The following is a 12,387-nucleotide window of genomic DNA, read 5'->3' as shown; positions in this document are numbered from 1 at the left end:
CGATAAATATTTTTAATATCCTCTGTAAGGTATAGATGATTCATGCAAAGGCTTTAATTTCTCATTGATTAAACCTAAACAGAGTAGGATGCTCCCATAGCTATGTTCCCATAGCTTAATTAACACCTTATACCATTTCCCTGCCCCAGCACTCTGCCTGTCTCCAACTAGTTCTCACCTCTGTCCCCATCATCTTCTGGCTCCTCCTGTGGGGCCTGTTCCAGTACAGATGCAACATCTTGGGGCCCTGCTGGCAACTCCCCATTGGACATAGTCTTGTTCAGTGATGGTGGCTGGGATGATGGTGGCTGTGCCAGATTCTGCCGAAGAGCATTGATCTCCCGGCGAAGCAGACGAACACGTCGGGTCCGGGCCCCACTTGACCGCATGGCACTTACCAAGTCCAGTTTCTCCAGCAGCTCCTTCAGCTGCACTTCTGGGGACAAATGGGCCCGGTTCTCTGGGATGAGGATGTTGTCCACTGCCAGGGAGAAGGGAGGACAGAAGGGGCTGAAGGACCTGCCCAGCCTGGGGCAAGCAGAAGAGGCCAAATCCTGACCAAATCCTTGGAATGCAAAATATGCTCTCAGAATGCCTGAGCCACTGGCTTTCAGAAACATCAGAGCAGGGCCTTGACCCTGGTCACACCATTGCCTGGAGGGCAGCCATAGGGACTAGGCCAGAACTTGGGAAACAGCTGCAGGAAGCAGTTCACAGTCATAATCACAGGCTCTGCAGAGCAGGCATAAGGGAGTTGGCAATCCCCCAGCATAAGTGACCGGTTGCTCCCATTGATAAGCAGGAGCATGCAGAAAAGAGAGCTCAGAGGCAAATCCATTTATCTGTCCTCTGTCTGCACTCTTCTATGAGCCAGACTATACCAGTATGGCACTCTCCTCCCACCCCCCCATTCTCCCAGTACCAGAAGAGGAGGTGCAGAAGACACCAGTGGAATTTTGGATTGGTTTTTGGTTTTTGGGCCACAGCCTGTAACATTCATGGGTTACTCCTGGCTATGCGCTCAGAAATTGCTCCTGGCTTGGGGGACCATATGGGACGCTGGGATTTGAACCACTGTCTGTCCTGGATGGGCTGTGTGCAAGGCAAATGCCCTACCGCTGTGCTATTTATTGCTGCAGACCCTGGAGTTTTGGTTTTTTAAATAGACGGCAAAGCTAGTACTTTATTCCCCATTCCTACTAACCAAGGATTACTCAGTGAATTAAAATTTAACCTCTGAACCATTTTAGCCATAAGCAGACAGACCCCCAACCTGTGCTTACCCCCCCAGCTTTACTCCAGGAATCTATTCTATATTTCCAATACCCATTCTGATCCCTGGCTATCTGAAATTGGTCTCTGTGTCTTCTCCTGACTCCTCTCCTCCCCTCCCATCCAGGCATCTCACCGTCTTCCCAGGAGAAGCGGTAAAAGTCCTCCAATTTGGGTGATTCGGGTAAGTGGGTGCCCCTCTCAGGGTCATAGCCGATATTCTCTGCCTGCCGCCGTGCATGCCGCAGGATGGCCCCTCCCAGGTCCCGCAGACGGACAGCTGCTCGGTGGAAAATTGTGTCTTTAGCATTATACTTCATGCAGTTGGTAACTATAAGGTTAAAGTCCTCCTCAAACTCCTCCAAGGTGCGGTACAGGTGGGACTCCAGCTTCCGCCTCATAGTAGAAAAATCCATTGGCTTGGATATGAATTCCAGGTAATCTGGAACCTAAACATATAAAACCTGTACAATTACAACAACCATTTACTAGACAAACAGGCACACCCTGCACCAGTGTTCTTGCCTCTCTGTGTCTGGTTTGGCTATAACAAGCTAAAGTTGTCAGAGCCCCAGGGCTCTTCTCAAACACCCCCTGGTTTTATATACCCTATGGCAAAAGCTTCTGCTGGTCGACCTAGACTCTGTTTCTGTTCAAAGGGAGCTCAGGACTCAGGAAGTGAGAAGGGACTTACCTCACTCAGGTTGACAGGTTCAGCAAATATGTGCGCAGGATCCTTCTCCTGCAACAAGTCCAGTGTCGTCCTCAGCAAAACATTGAAAGGCATTAACTCCAGCTCCATAGCAGCTTGCTGGACCTTAACCTATGAAGGAGGCAGAAGACATCAGGACAGTCCTCACCCCCAACACACAGACACACACAAACACACCCACCTTTAGTTCAGGTCTCAGGTTCATGAGGTAGATTCTAATTATCCTCACTTTTTTTTTCAGTTGAGCAAAGATATAAGATCAAGCAAAGTACTCAACGTCACACAACGGTAAGCAAAAGAGCAAGAATTTCCACCCAAGTAGTCCAAGCAGTAGCTCATATTCCTAACCCTTATACAATACTACCTACCTCAATATTACCCATGTTCAAGGTTTATCATCTTCATATACAGAGGTAAAAAAAATTAAATCATTCCAAAATCTGTTTTAAGAGCCAAATGAGAATCTTTGAGAACTACTAAGCTAGCCTGACTAAATACTGAAATTTCTTTAATCAGAAATTCCAGTAATTGGTCCAGGCATGATACTGAGCGTATGCTTGAGGCCATCAAAAGCTGAACCACCAAAGGTGAAAACTATAAAGAGCAATACAACCAATTCATAATAGGCAGGCCCTGGGGCCCACTGTATTGGGCAGGAAAGGAAGAAAGCAGCATCCTAGCAGAGACTCTCAAGCCAATTGGAGTCACAATGACTCTTCAAGAATAAGATCTTGAAAAAGAGACCAGGCACTGAGGATACAATCTCACCTGCTCCCGCTTGAGCTTCTCTCTCTTCCGAATGAGCTCAATAAGCAGCCTTGCACGCTCCAGGTCATGCCGAAGCTTCTGCCAGTATTTTAGCTCTTCTTTCACTGCACTTGTCTTCTCATCCTGCTCTCGCTGCAGAAAGAAATGAAAAAGAAGTCCAAAGTCTTCTCCCTGTTCAAACTTCGCAGGACCTTAACAGGTAAAGACCTCCCCAAGCAGCCATCCACCACCCTATGCCTTCTACCTGTGCTTCCTTGACTTTATAATAACCACTCTTTTTTTTTTTTTTTTTTTTTTTGTGTGTGGTTTTTGGGTCACACCCGGCAGTGCTCAGGGGTTATTCCTGGCTCCAGGCTCAGAAATTGCTCCTGGCAGGCACGGGAGGACCATATATGGGACGCCGGGATTCGAACCGATGACCTCCTGCATGAGAGGCAAACGCCTTACCTCCATGCTATCTCTCCGGCCCCATAATAACCACTCTTGAAGTGAAAAGTAGGATGGCTTCCCTCTACCCATGGGGATACCAGAGAGCAGCTTTGTCCCTCAAAACTGGAAAGAAAGAATTTCAGAAAGAAACTAATATGCACCTCAAGGGTGGAAAGAATATCACCCTAGGCTTCAATCTGGCTAGAAAACAAAGTGAAGTTCTTACAATAATCCGAAATTAACTTGAAGAAAGGAAGGAAGAAAGGAAGAAGGGAGGGAGGAAAGAAGGAAGGAAGGGAGGGAGAGAGGAAGGAAGGGAGGGAGAGAAGGAGGAAGGGAGTGAGGAGGGAAGGGAAGGAGGGAGGAGGGAAGGAAGGAAGGAAGAAAGGAAGGGAGGGAGGGATGGAGGGAGGAAGGGAGGAAGGGAGGAAGAAAGGAAGGGAGGGAGAAAGAGAGGGGAGAAGGGGGAGGGAGGGAGGAAAGGAGGGAAGGAAAGAAAGAAAGAAAGAAAGAAAGAAAGAAAGAAAGAAAGAAAGAAAGAAAGAAAGAAAGAAAGAAAGAAAGAAAGAAAGAAGGGAGGGAGGGAGGGAGGGAGGGAGGGAGGGAGGGAGGGAGGGAGGGAGGGAGGGAGGGAGGGAAGGAAGGAAGGAAGGAAGGAAGGAAGGAAGGAAGGAAGGAAGGAAGGGAGGGAGGGAGGGAGGGAGGGAGGGAGGGAGGGAAGGAAGAAGGGAAGGAAGGAAGGAGGGAAGGAAGGAGGGAAGGAAGGGAGGGAAGGAAGGAGGGAAGGAAGGAGGGAGGGAAGGAAGGAAGGAAGGAAGGAAGGAAGGAAGGAAGGAAGGAAGGAAGGAAGGAAGGAAGGAAGGAAGGAAGGAAGGAAGGAAGGAAGGAAGGAAGGAAGGAGGGAAGGAGGGAAGGAAGGAAGGAAGGAAGGAGGGAAGGAAGGAGGGAAGGAAGGAGGGAAGGAGGGAAGGAAGGAAGGAAGGAAGGAAGGAAGGAAGGAAGGAAGGAAGGAAGGAAGGAAGGGAAGGAAGGAAGGGAAGGAAGGAAGGAAGGAAGGAAGGAAGGAAGGAAGGAAGGAAGGAAGGAAGGAAGGAAGGAAGGGAAGGGAAGGGAAGGGAAGGGAAGGGAAGGAAGGGAGGAAGGGAGGGAAGGAAGGAGGGAAGGAAGGAAGGAAGGAAGGAAGGAAGGAAGGAAGGAAGGAAGGAAGGAAGGGAGGGAGGAAGGGAGGGAGGGAAGGAGGGAGGGAAGGAAGGAGGGAAGGAAGGAAGGAAGGAAGGAAGGAAGGAAGGAAGGAAGGAAGGAAGGAAGGAGGGAAGGAGGGAAGGAAGGGAGGAAGGGAGGGAGGGAAGGAAGGAGGAAAGGAGGAAGGGAGGGAGGGAAGGAAGGAAGGAAGGAAGGAAGGAAGGAAGGAAGGAAGGAAGGAAGGGAGGAAGGGAGGGAGGGAGGGAAGGAAGAAGGGAAGGAAGGAAGGAAGGAAGGAGGGAAGGAAGGAGGGAAGGAAGGAAGGAAGGGAGGGAAGGAAGGAGGGAAGGAAGGAAGGAAGGAAGGAGGGAAGGAAGGAGGGAAGGAGGGAAGGAAGGAAGGAAGGAAGGAAGGAAGGAAGGAAGGAAGGGAGGGGGGAGGGAGGGAGGGAGGGAGGGAAGGAAGGAGGGAAGGAAGGAAGGAAGGAAGGAAGGAAGGAAGGAAGGAAGGAAGGAAGGAAGGAAGGAAGGAAGGAAGGAGGGAGGGAAGGAAGGAAGGGAGGAAGGGAGGAAGGGAGGGAAGGAAGGAGGGAAGGAAGGAAGGAAGGAAGGAAGGAAGGAAGGAAGGAAGGAAGGAAGGAAGGAAGGAAGGAGGGAGGGAGGGAAGGAAGGAAGGGAGGAAGGGAGGAAGGGAGGGAAGGAAGGAGGGAAGGAAGGAAGGAAGGAGGGAGGGAGGGAAGGAAGGAAGGAAGGAAGGAAGGAAGGAAGGAAGGAAGGAAGGAAGGAAGGGAGGAAGGGAGGAAGGGAGGGAGGGAAGGAAGGAGGGAAGGAAGGAAGGAAGGAAGGAAGGAAGGAAGGAAGGAAGGAAGGAAGGAAGGAAGGAAGGAAGGAAGGAAGGAAGGAAGGAAGGAAGGAAGGAAGGAAGGAAGGAAGGAGGGAGGGAAGGAAGGAAGGAAGGAAGCTGAGGCACAGTAGTATAAGGTAAATAAAAACATCACAAAAAAGTTAAAAGAAAAATGTTAGGGTTGTAGTTAGATCAAGAAAGTCTTCCTGGGATAAGCAATCTTTAACTAGAATTGTATATATAGTGATAAACATGAACAAAATAGGAAGGGGAGCTCTGAAACCAAAGAGACTAGAGGGCAAAAGAACATAGAATTAGTGATTCTTTGCTCAGTAAAAAACATGGGCTGTCCAGAGCAGAGAAGCTGAAGAACCACAGTCAAGGAATACTCAGGAATTAGCTGACAAGATGTCTCAACAGTCAGGCAAAAGAGCCTGGACATGTCCTGGAAATGTGGAATACATTCTGGAGGAAGTCACAAATTGGAAAGAAAATGGCATGTGAGTAAGACAATACTAGTTATAGGAAAAAGAGCAAATTAGAGGTTGGAGACTACTTAGAAAGCTATAGCTGAAATTAATGGGGCATGGATGGGTGAGCAAGATAGCTGCAGAATGGAGACAAAGGGCCATATACTGATAAATCCCCCAAATAGCTTAACAGCTGATTAACTGTGGCTCATTATAGAGGGAAGAGTCAAAAGCAACTCCAAGGGCTATGGATATGGCTCAGCAGTAGAGTGCTTGCCTTGCATGCATGAGTGCTGGGCTCAATGCCTAGCACAAATAAAAATAAAAATGATGTTAATTCCAAGGTTAGCAATATATTTGATTCACATAGGAAGACCCATCAATTTATTTTATAATAAAATGAAATACGTAAACATGAAATATTAAAGATTATTATAATTATCATGGACACCAAAAGTTCCTCTGCCCAAAAACAAAGGGACAAGACAAGAAACCTGAAGCTTCTGTCAGTTCTTTACAACTACAAGAATGTACAGCTCTCCCCACAACGGACACTCTGCCCTGCAAATGTTACCACTAAGGAGTAGAAAAGACAGGATCCGCATAGGATACATAGGGTAGAGAAAGCAAGAAATGGTATCACTATGAAGCTCTCATAAAAGTTATTCATGGTGTCAAATGCAGCCCCCAAAGTGAAAATGTGAGGCTTTGAAGACTTGCTGGGCTGGGACAAGGTAACTGATATTCCAGAGGAAGTTTCAGGAGAATAGGTAACCACGACCATAGTGACATCAAGGTTTGGCTATCTCTAGAGCAGTGGTATGAGAATGTTTAAAGGTAGAAGTGGAACATGTGAAGAGGCAAAATAAATTAAAGTTTTGTTTTGTTTTGCTTTTGTTTTTGTTTGCTTTTTGGGCCACATCCGGTGACGCTCAGGGGTTACTCCTGGCTATGCGTTCAGAAATTGTTCCTGGCTTGGAGGACCATATGGAATGCCAGAGGATAGAACTGCGGTCTGTCCTAGGTTAGTTCGAGCAGGGCAAATGCCCTACCGCTGTGCCACCACTCCCGCCTGAATTAAAGCTTTTTTTTTTTTTTTTTTTTTTGGTTTTTGGGCCACACCCGGTGACGCTCAGGGGTTACTCCTGGGTATGGGCTCAGAAGTCGCTCCTGGCTTGGGGGACCATATGGGACGCCGGGGGATCGAACCGCGGTCCGTCCTAGGCTAGCGCAGGCAAGGCAGGCACCTTACCTCTAGCGCCACCGCCCGGCCCCGCCTGAATTAAAGCTTTTTTAAAGACTCTCAGGAAGCTTCCATGATCGTAAAAAACACTAACATGGGGCCGGGAAGGTGGCGCTAGAGGTAAAGTGTCTGCCTTGCAAGCACTAGCGTAGGACGGACCTTGGTTCGATCCCCGGCATCCCATATGGCGCCCCAAGCCAGGAGCGATTTCTGAGCCCATAGCCAGGAGTAACCCCTGAGCATCAAATGGGTGTGGCCCAAAAAAACAAAACAAAAACAAAACAAAACAAAAAACACTAACATGCAACTCCAGTTACTAATAACTGAAGGCCACAACTGGGCAGGCTATGCATTCTAATTTATAGAATAAACATGTTTATTTACTATAAAACACATTTTGGCAGATGGCAAAGCAGTGATTTAAGAGCATTTTTTTCTATAACTCATACAATATGGCTGCCCCAACTCTTCTCAGAGGGTTTTCACTATGAACAGACTTGATCTCCACTCTCCCCTCAAATTTGTTCCAAGTTTTGCCTCTCCAAAGGGCTACCATTGGATGTGAACTACATCATAGAATTCATTCTTTCCAGGAATAGGCCACCTAGAGTGCAACTATCTATAGACAAAGGCTCCCAAAGTGGCTCACGGAGATGTGACCTAACTCTCCACTTTTGTGGTCTATCTGGTTCTTGGTGAGCAGGACTTCACTTACCTGCTCCGCATTTCTTTGGGACTGAAGGTGGGAATGCAGGCGCCGGATGAGCGGAACTCCATTCCGGGCCTGACGCTTTAACAGCCAATAGTTGTGAAGCCGCTGCATGAACTGGTTTTTCCTCTGAAAGGAGAGACCACTACAGATCTTGTTCAACCTTTAGTGGAGGCACAGGGAAGTGGAAAAAGGGTCAGTGGGCAGCCCAGATAGCCCATGCAGCCTATCTAGTCTCTGGCTCATTTCTGAACCTTCTTCCAGAAAGAGAGAATAAAGTAGCCAAATACCTCACCTCAGAGAAAGAGTGGAAAAGGCCAGCAAAGTTAAGCAGCTCAGATTCAGCATTAGATATTTCTTTTCACTTAACTTTCCACCCTGTCTTGCAGTCCTAATCCTCTAAAAAAAAAAAAAAAAAAAAAAACCAACCTCTCCCAGGAATCCTGTTTCCTGTATTAATGAAATCCTGTGAAACAGACCTTTTATCCCAACAAAACCCAAGGTTCTCGTGATAAAGGTTGCAAAAGGGAGCATGAACTTGAATAATCTCTGGGCAATGTGATCACTATTTCCTGCCCACGATGTAGCTGGAGCTCCACCAGGCTAAGGAAGAGGCCACAGTCAAGACTGAAGGCAGACAAGTAGGAACACAGCAGACTACTCCTTCTAAGACCCAATGCAATCTCTCAGGTCATCTTTTATTTTTCATTTAAAATTGCAGTAGTTTTAAAATGTCTAATTTTGGACCAAATGGGGGGGAAAATCTAATGGCAAAAAGAGATGGAAAATCTAAAAACTCAGCTGGCTAAACTACCCCAAAAGAGAAGTCTTAAGGTCATGGTATAAGCCAGTAGCATGCTGGGATAAAGAAAAGGGGAAGGAAAGGAATTAATGAACCTACAAATCTCTACCTAAAGTCCAGACTGTGAGGTGGATAGCATTCCTATGTTACATAAGACGGAAAAGCAGCATAGGAATGGAAGCTGTATAAATTGTCAGTATCACTAACATAGCCAGTAAGCGTGGGATCTCAATCTACCACATCTCTGCTACACACATGATGTATTCCCATATTAATTATCCACAAGGTTAATAAGCAAGGCTACTGTGGGGTTTCCTCTCTTCATCTCATTCCACTGAAAGGAAAATGAGCATGACTGAATAAGGTTGAGCCTACAAACACAGGGCATATTGAGCTGATCATTGCTCACCTAGGCTTGCTCCCCTTCTCACAGTCAGACATTCCTCCCCAAGCTTAAAAAAATCAAGGCCTCAGTCTTTCTCCAAAGGACAGATCCCCCCACCAATGCCCATGCCAAGCACACCTGCCCAGATGCAGGCAGCCCCCACCCTCTCTACCTCTTAACCATGAAGTGTTCCAATAGCATTTTTGCAAGTAGGGAAAGAATAATAATAATATAGTAGCAGAGCAGCAGTAGCCACTATTTATTGAGCGCTTACTACTTATCAGGCACTTTGCTAAGTGCTTTATTAGTTTCTCATATAACTTTTATCATTCATATTGGTAGCTTCACTTACAAATAAATAAAACTTAAAAAGGACTTAAGTGACTAACTTGTATTAATTAGATTATATTGTATTGGCACAAATAAATAAGACAAAGAAATTAAGTAAAAATATTTGCAGTATACTATTTGGTTTTCAGCCAGCATGCTAAGCTGACCTCTATAAAGAACTTTAAGAGGAGACAAAGCAACCAGAAAGCCTAACCTCTGAGATGGGTATCTTAAAGGATCAAGTATGGAACACTCACAGTAAGTAAGTGCACAGCCTAGAACATCTGTGACTAGAAAACGCATTTCCAGGTAACTGAATTCTAACATAGACCCATGGCTTGCACCGAGTCCTTCCCTCGTGAGCTTGTCTGCTTACTCTTTCTACTTTGACAAATCTGGCCACCCATTTCCCTGACAAAAATCATTTGCATATTACTCTTCAGCTCCCCTTTTCATTAAGAGAGACGTACAGCAGGAACAGCATCATGGGTCCCAACTGTGGGAAGAGTCTATCTATGGCTTTCCACTTAGTTCTAGCCCTTAGAAAAGGACCTGGCATATAGTAAGTGCTCAATAAATATCGTGTTGAATAAATAAAGGCGTGAAAACTTTACCTCCTGTGGCGACGGTTTCTTCATCTGGGGGTGTGGGAGAAGGTGCAAGGACTACATTAGATGAAGAATCTCCAAGACTTAATCCTATTCTAATGAACTTTTTAATGACAACCACCCTTGAGGTGCACCTCTGCTGGAAATATCTTTCCTGTCTCCTTTTCTGCCAAGCTCATTCCTTCAGCACCTCCAGCTAGTTCACTGATCGTTTAAAACAGGTATAATAATTTCTCTACACACTCAGTGGGGGCCAAGATGAAGGAAAAGCTAAACTGAGTGACCATTTCTTCCCTAAATCTGAAAAGTTTGTTAAAATGAAGACTAGCATGTCCTCCATAAATGACTCCCCCCTCCCCTACTCCTCACATGAAGTCCCCATCATTCCCAGGACAGAGCTTTCTAGACAGCAGTTATCTATAATGACTTCTTAAAATAAGTTCTCAATTGAAAGGACTATCTCTAGGAGCTTTAGAAACATGTGTAAAACATTTGTTACACTGTCCAAAGACCAGGAAGGTTAAAATTCAAAAAATACACAGCACAGAATAACAAAGATTTATCCTATCCAAAATGTGACCTTGTTTTAAAAGAACTGCCTTAGACATCTGATAAACCCAGGTTTCTAAGAAACTTAAATGTTTGTCTCACATTGAGCCAAAAGAAATACATTGCTCGAGGGCACCATCAAAATTACAAATTGGGCTAGGCGAGCTTAGGATCAGGTTCAAAGTAGTCTAAACCGGGGGGTACAAAAGAGAGCAGATGTTCACCCACCATGCCTGGGAAAAGAGAGCTGGCTCAGGGCCAACATCAGCTCAGGAAAACATGAGTGTATGGTATGTCTTCCTAGCCAGGCTCACCTGCAAGAGGGTATCTGTGGGACAGTGACCATGGGGACAGTGGAAGACAAATCTCGGCTCACTTCCTCTGGCTCCTTCTTGATCTTTTGCTTCAAAGTCATTTTGTTCTTCTTGGGCATGCCCTTGGGGCCTGTCCCACCTTGGTTTTCATCTTCCTCTTCCATATCTTCCTTCTCTTCATCCTCCCCACAGCCTTCCTTCAGTCCTTCCTCATTTGCAGCCTCACTCAGGCCTTTGGGGCATTTGTTCTTTTTCCTAGCAGTGGTAGCACCTGACGGTGAGTGGGCCTCACAGTACGCAGTCTTGCGCACAGTGAAGATAGTGCCGTTGAGGCTGGTCTCCCGCATGGGTTCAATCTTCATGAAGAGGCCAGCCCTCTGTGCACATGTCACATGGAAGGCCGTATAGCAGTTCACCTTATGGCACTGGATAGCTGCACCCAGCCCCTTCTGCTTGCAGATATAGCAGGTTAGTTTCCAGCGGGCAGGCGGGATGTTGTCAATACCCTCAATGGGCTCCAGGAAGACGGTGTTAGCAAAGCAAACTTCAGGGATCCAGATGGCACATACTACATGTGCCCAGTGGCCATCGCTGGTCTGCTTGAAAGCACCACCCTTATTGGGGCAGAGGACACAATCCACGGGCCGGGAGGGAGACTGCAGGCAGCATCGACAGAGCCACTGACCCTCGGGGATATAGGGGACACCATAGCATTCCTGGTGTACAGCCAGATTGCAGATATCACAGAAGAGAATGACGTTGCTGTTGTGACACTCATCGTCCAGGCACACGCAACAGAAGGCATCTTCATCAATGAGGGACTGCTGGGTCCCGCTGCTACGACTCTCCAAGTATGACTCTTTCTCCAGCCGATCAACAAGCAGCTCGAACGTATCTGCGGATACCACGCTGTGCCCATCCACTCGCCGTTTCTCATTCACCATGTCTAGCCAGGCCAGGTCCTCCTCGTCCATGTCATATTCTACCTCTGCATCTAGGTCTTCTGGTGGCTTCTCAATGTAGCGGTAGTAGGCAGCAGGCAGTGGGGATGCTTCAGGCTGGCTGCCTGAGTCCACCATGCGAAAGCTGGGCTGTGGGAGGTGGAAAGAAGTACCAGATGCATGCTTGGAGCAAGATTCCTTCTTCTTGCCCTTCGATGAAGTTTTTTTGGACTTGCCAGGGAACTGAGGCTGCTCACTGTTTTCTTTGTTACTATTGCATTCGGTGATATCCTGTGCAGTCAGCTCGTCCTCTGTGATGATCTTGAGTGGGTCATAGATGCTAATACGATGCAGACGCCCGTCAATGTCCACCTCAACGATCCGTTGGGCCTGGGCGTATGTCAGGGTTTCCCGGGTGGGGGAGCACTTCAGACTATAGGGAGACGGGGAACGCCGGCCCTCGGCATTCTGCCGTGACTTCTGCCGTGGCTTCCTCATGGCACCTAGAAATCAGGGGGAAAGACCTGGAGAGAGAAAACCAGGACGCCAATAAGTTAGTTGTTCAAGTATTCATGTACACACTTATTCAGCAGTCCATTTTATCCAAGCAATTGGCTGCTTTCTAGCTGAATCTTTTGAACCTGTGGTTTGCTCCTTCATCTCCTATAATTTATTTTCCACAAACAATGCATTTCAGTGAAAACTTTTGACCCTTCAAAAATTACAAATCCTTTTTCCCCACCAGCAGTTTCTCTTCATCTTTCTGGGGTTTTATTTTGTTTTTAGTAATAGTCACTCCCAGCTAAGCCCATCCTGAAGGTATAGGTTTG

At 46.9% G+C, this 12,387-nt stretch overlaps 1 protein-coding gene across 1 annotated transcript in view; it reads right to left on the bottom strand.

Annotated features, from left to right (window-relative positions):
- Nucleotides 1–12,077, bottom strand: part of BRPF3 (bromodomain and PHD finger containing 3) — a 35,625-nt gene extending 23,548 nt beyond the window's left edge. The window contains exons 1-6 of the mRNA XM_049765235.1: nucleotides 10,617–12,077; nucleotides 7,635–7,791; nucleotides 2,753–2,884; nucleotides 1,967–2,095; nucleotides 1,409–1,721; nucleotides 179–481 (exon numbers count right to left, since the gene is read on the bottom strand). Coding sequence (XP_049621192.1) covers nucleotides 179–481; nucleotides 1,409–1,721; nucleotides 1,967–2,095; nucleotides 2,753–2,884; nucleotides 7,635–7,791; nucleotides 10,617–12,055 — 2,473 coding nt within the window. The 5' untranslated portion in view covers nucleotides 12,056–12,077. The remainder of the gene's footprint in view (nucleotides 1–178; nucleotides 482–1,408; nucleotides 1,722–1,966; nucleotides 2,096–2,752; nucleotides 2,885–7,634; nucleotides 7,792–10,616) is intronic.
- Nucleotides 12,078–12,387: the final 310 nt, after the last annotated feature.

Source organism: Suncus etruscus, chromosome 18, assembly GCF_024139225.1.
Source record: "Suncus etruscus isolate mSunEtr1 chromosome 18, mSunEtr1.pri.cur, whole genome shotgun sequence".
Lineage (NCBI taxonomy): Eukaryota > Metazoa > Chordata > Mammalia > Eulipotyphla > Soricidae > Suncus > Suncus etruscus.
Note: the sequence above shows the minus strand (reverse complement) of the source record. Positions and strands in the feature narration are given on the sequence as shown.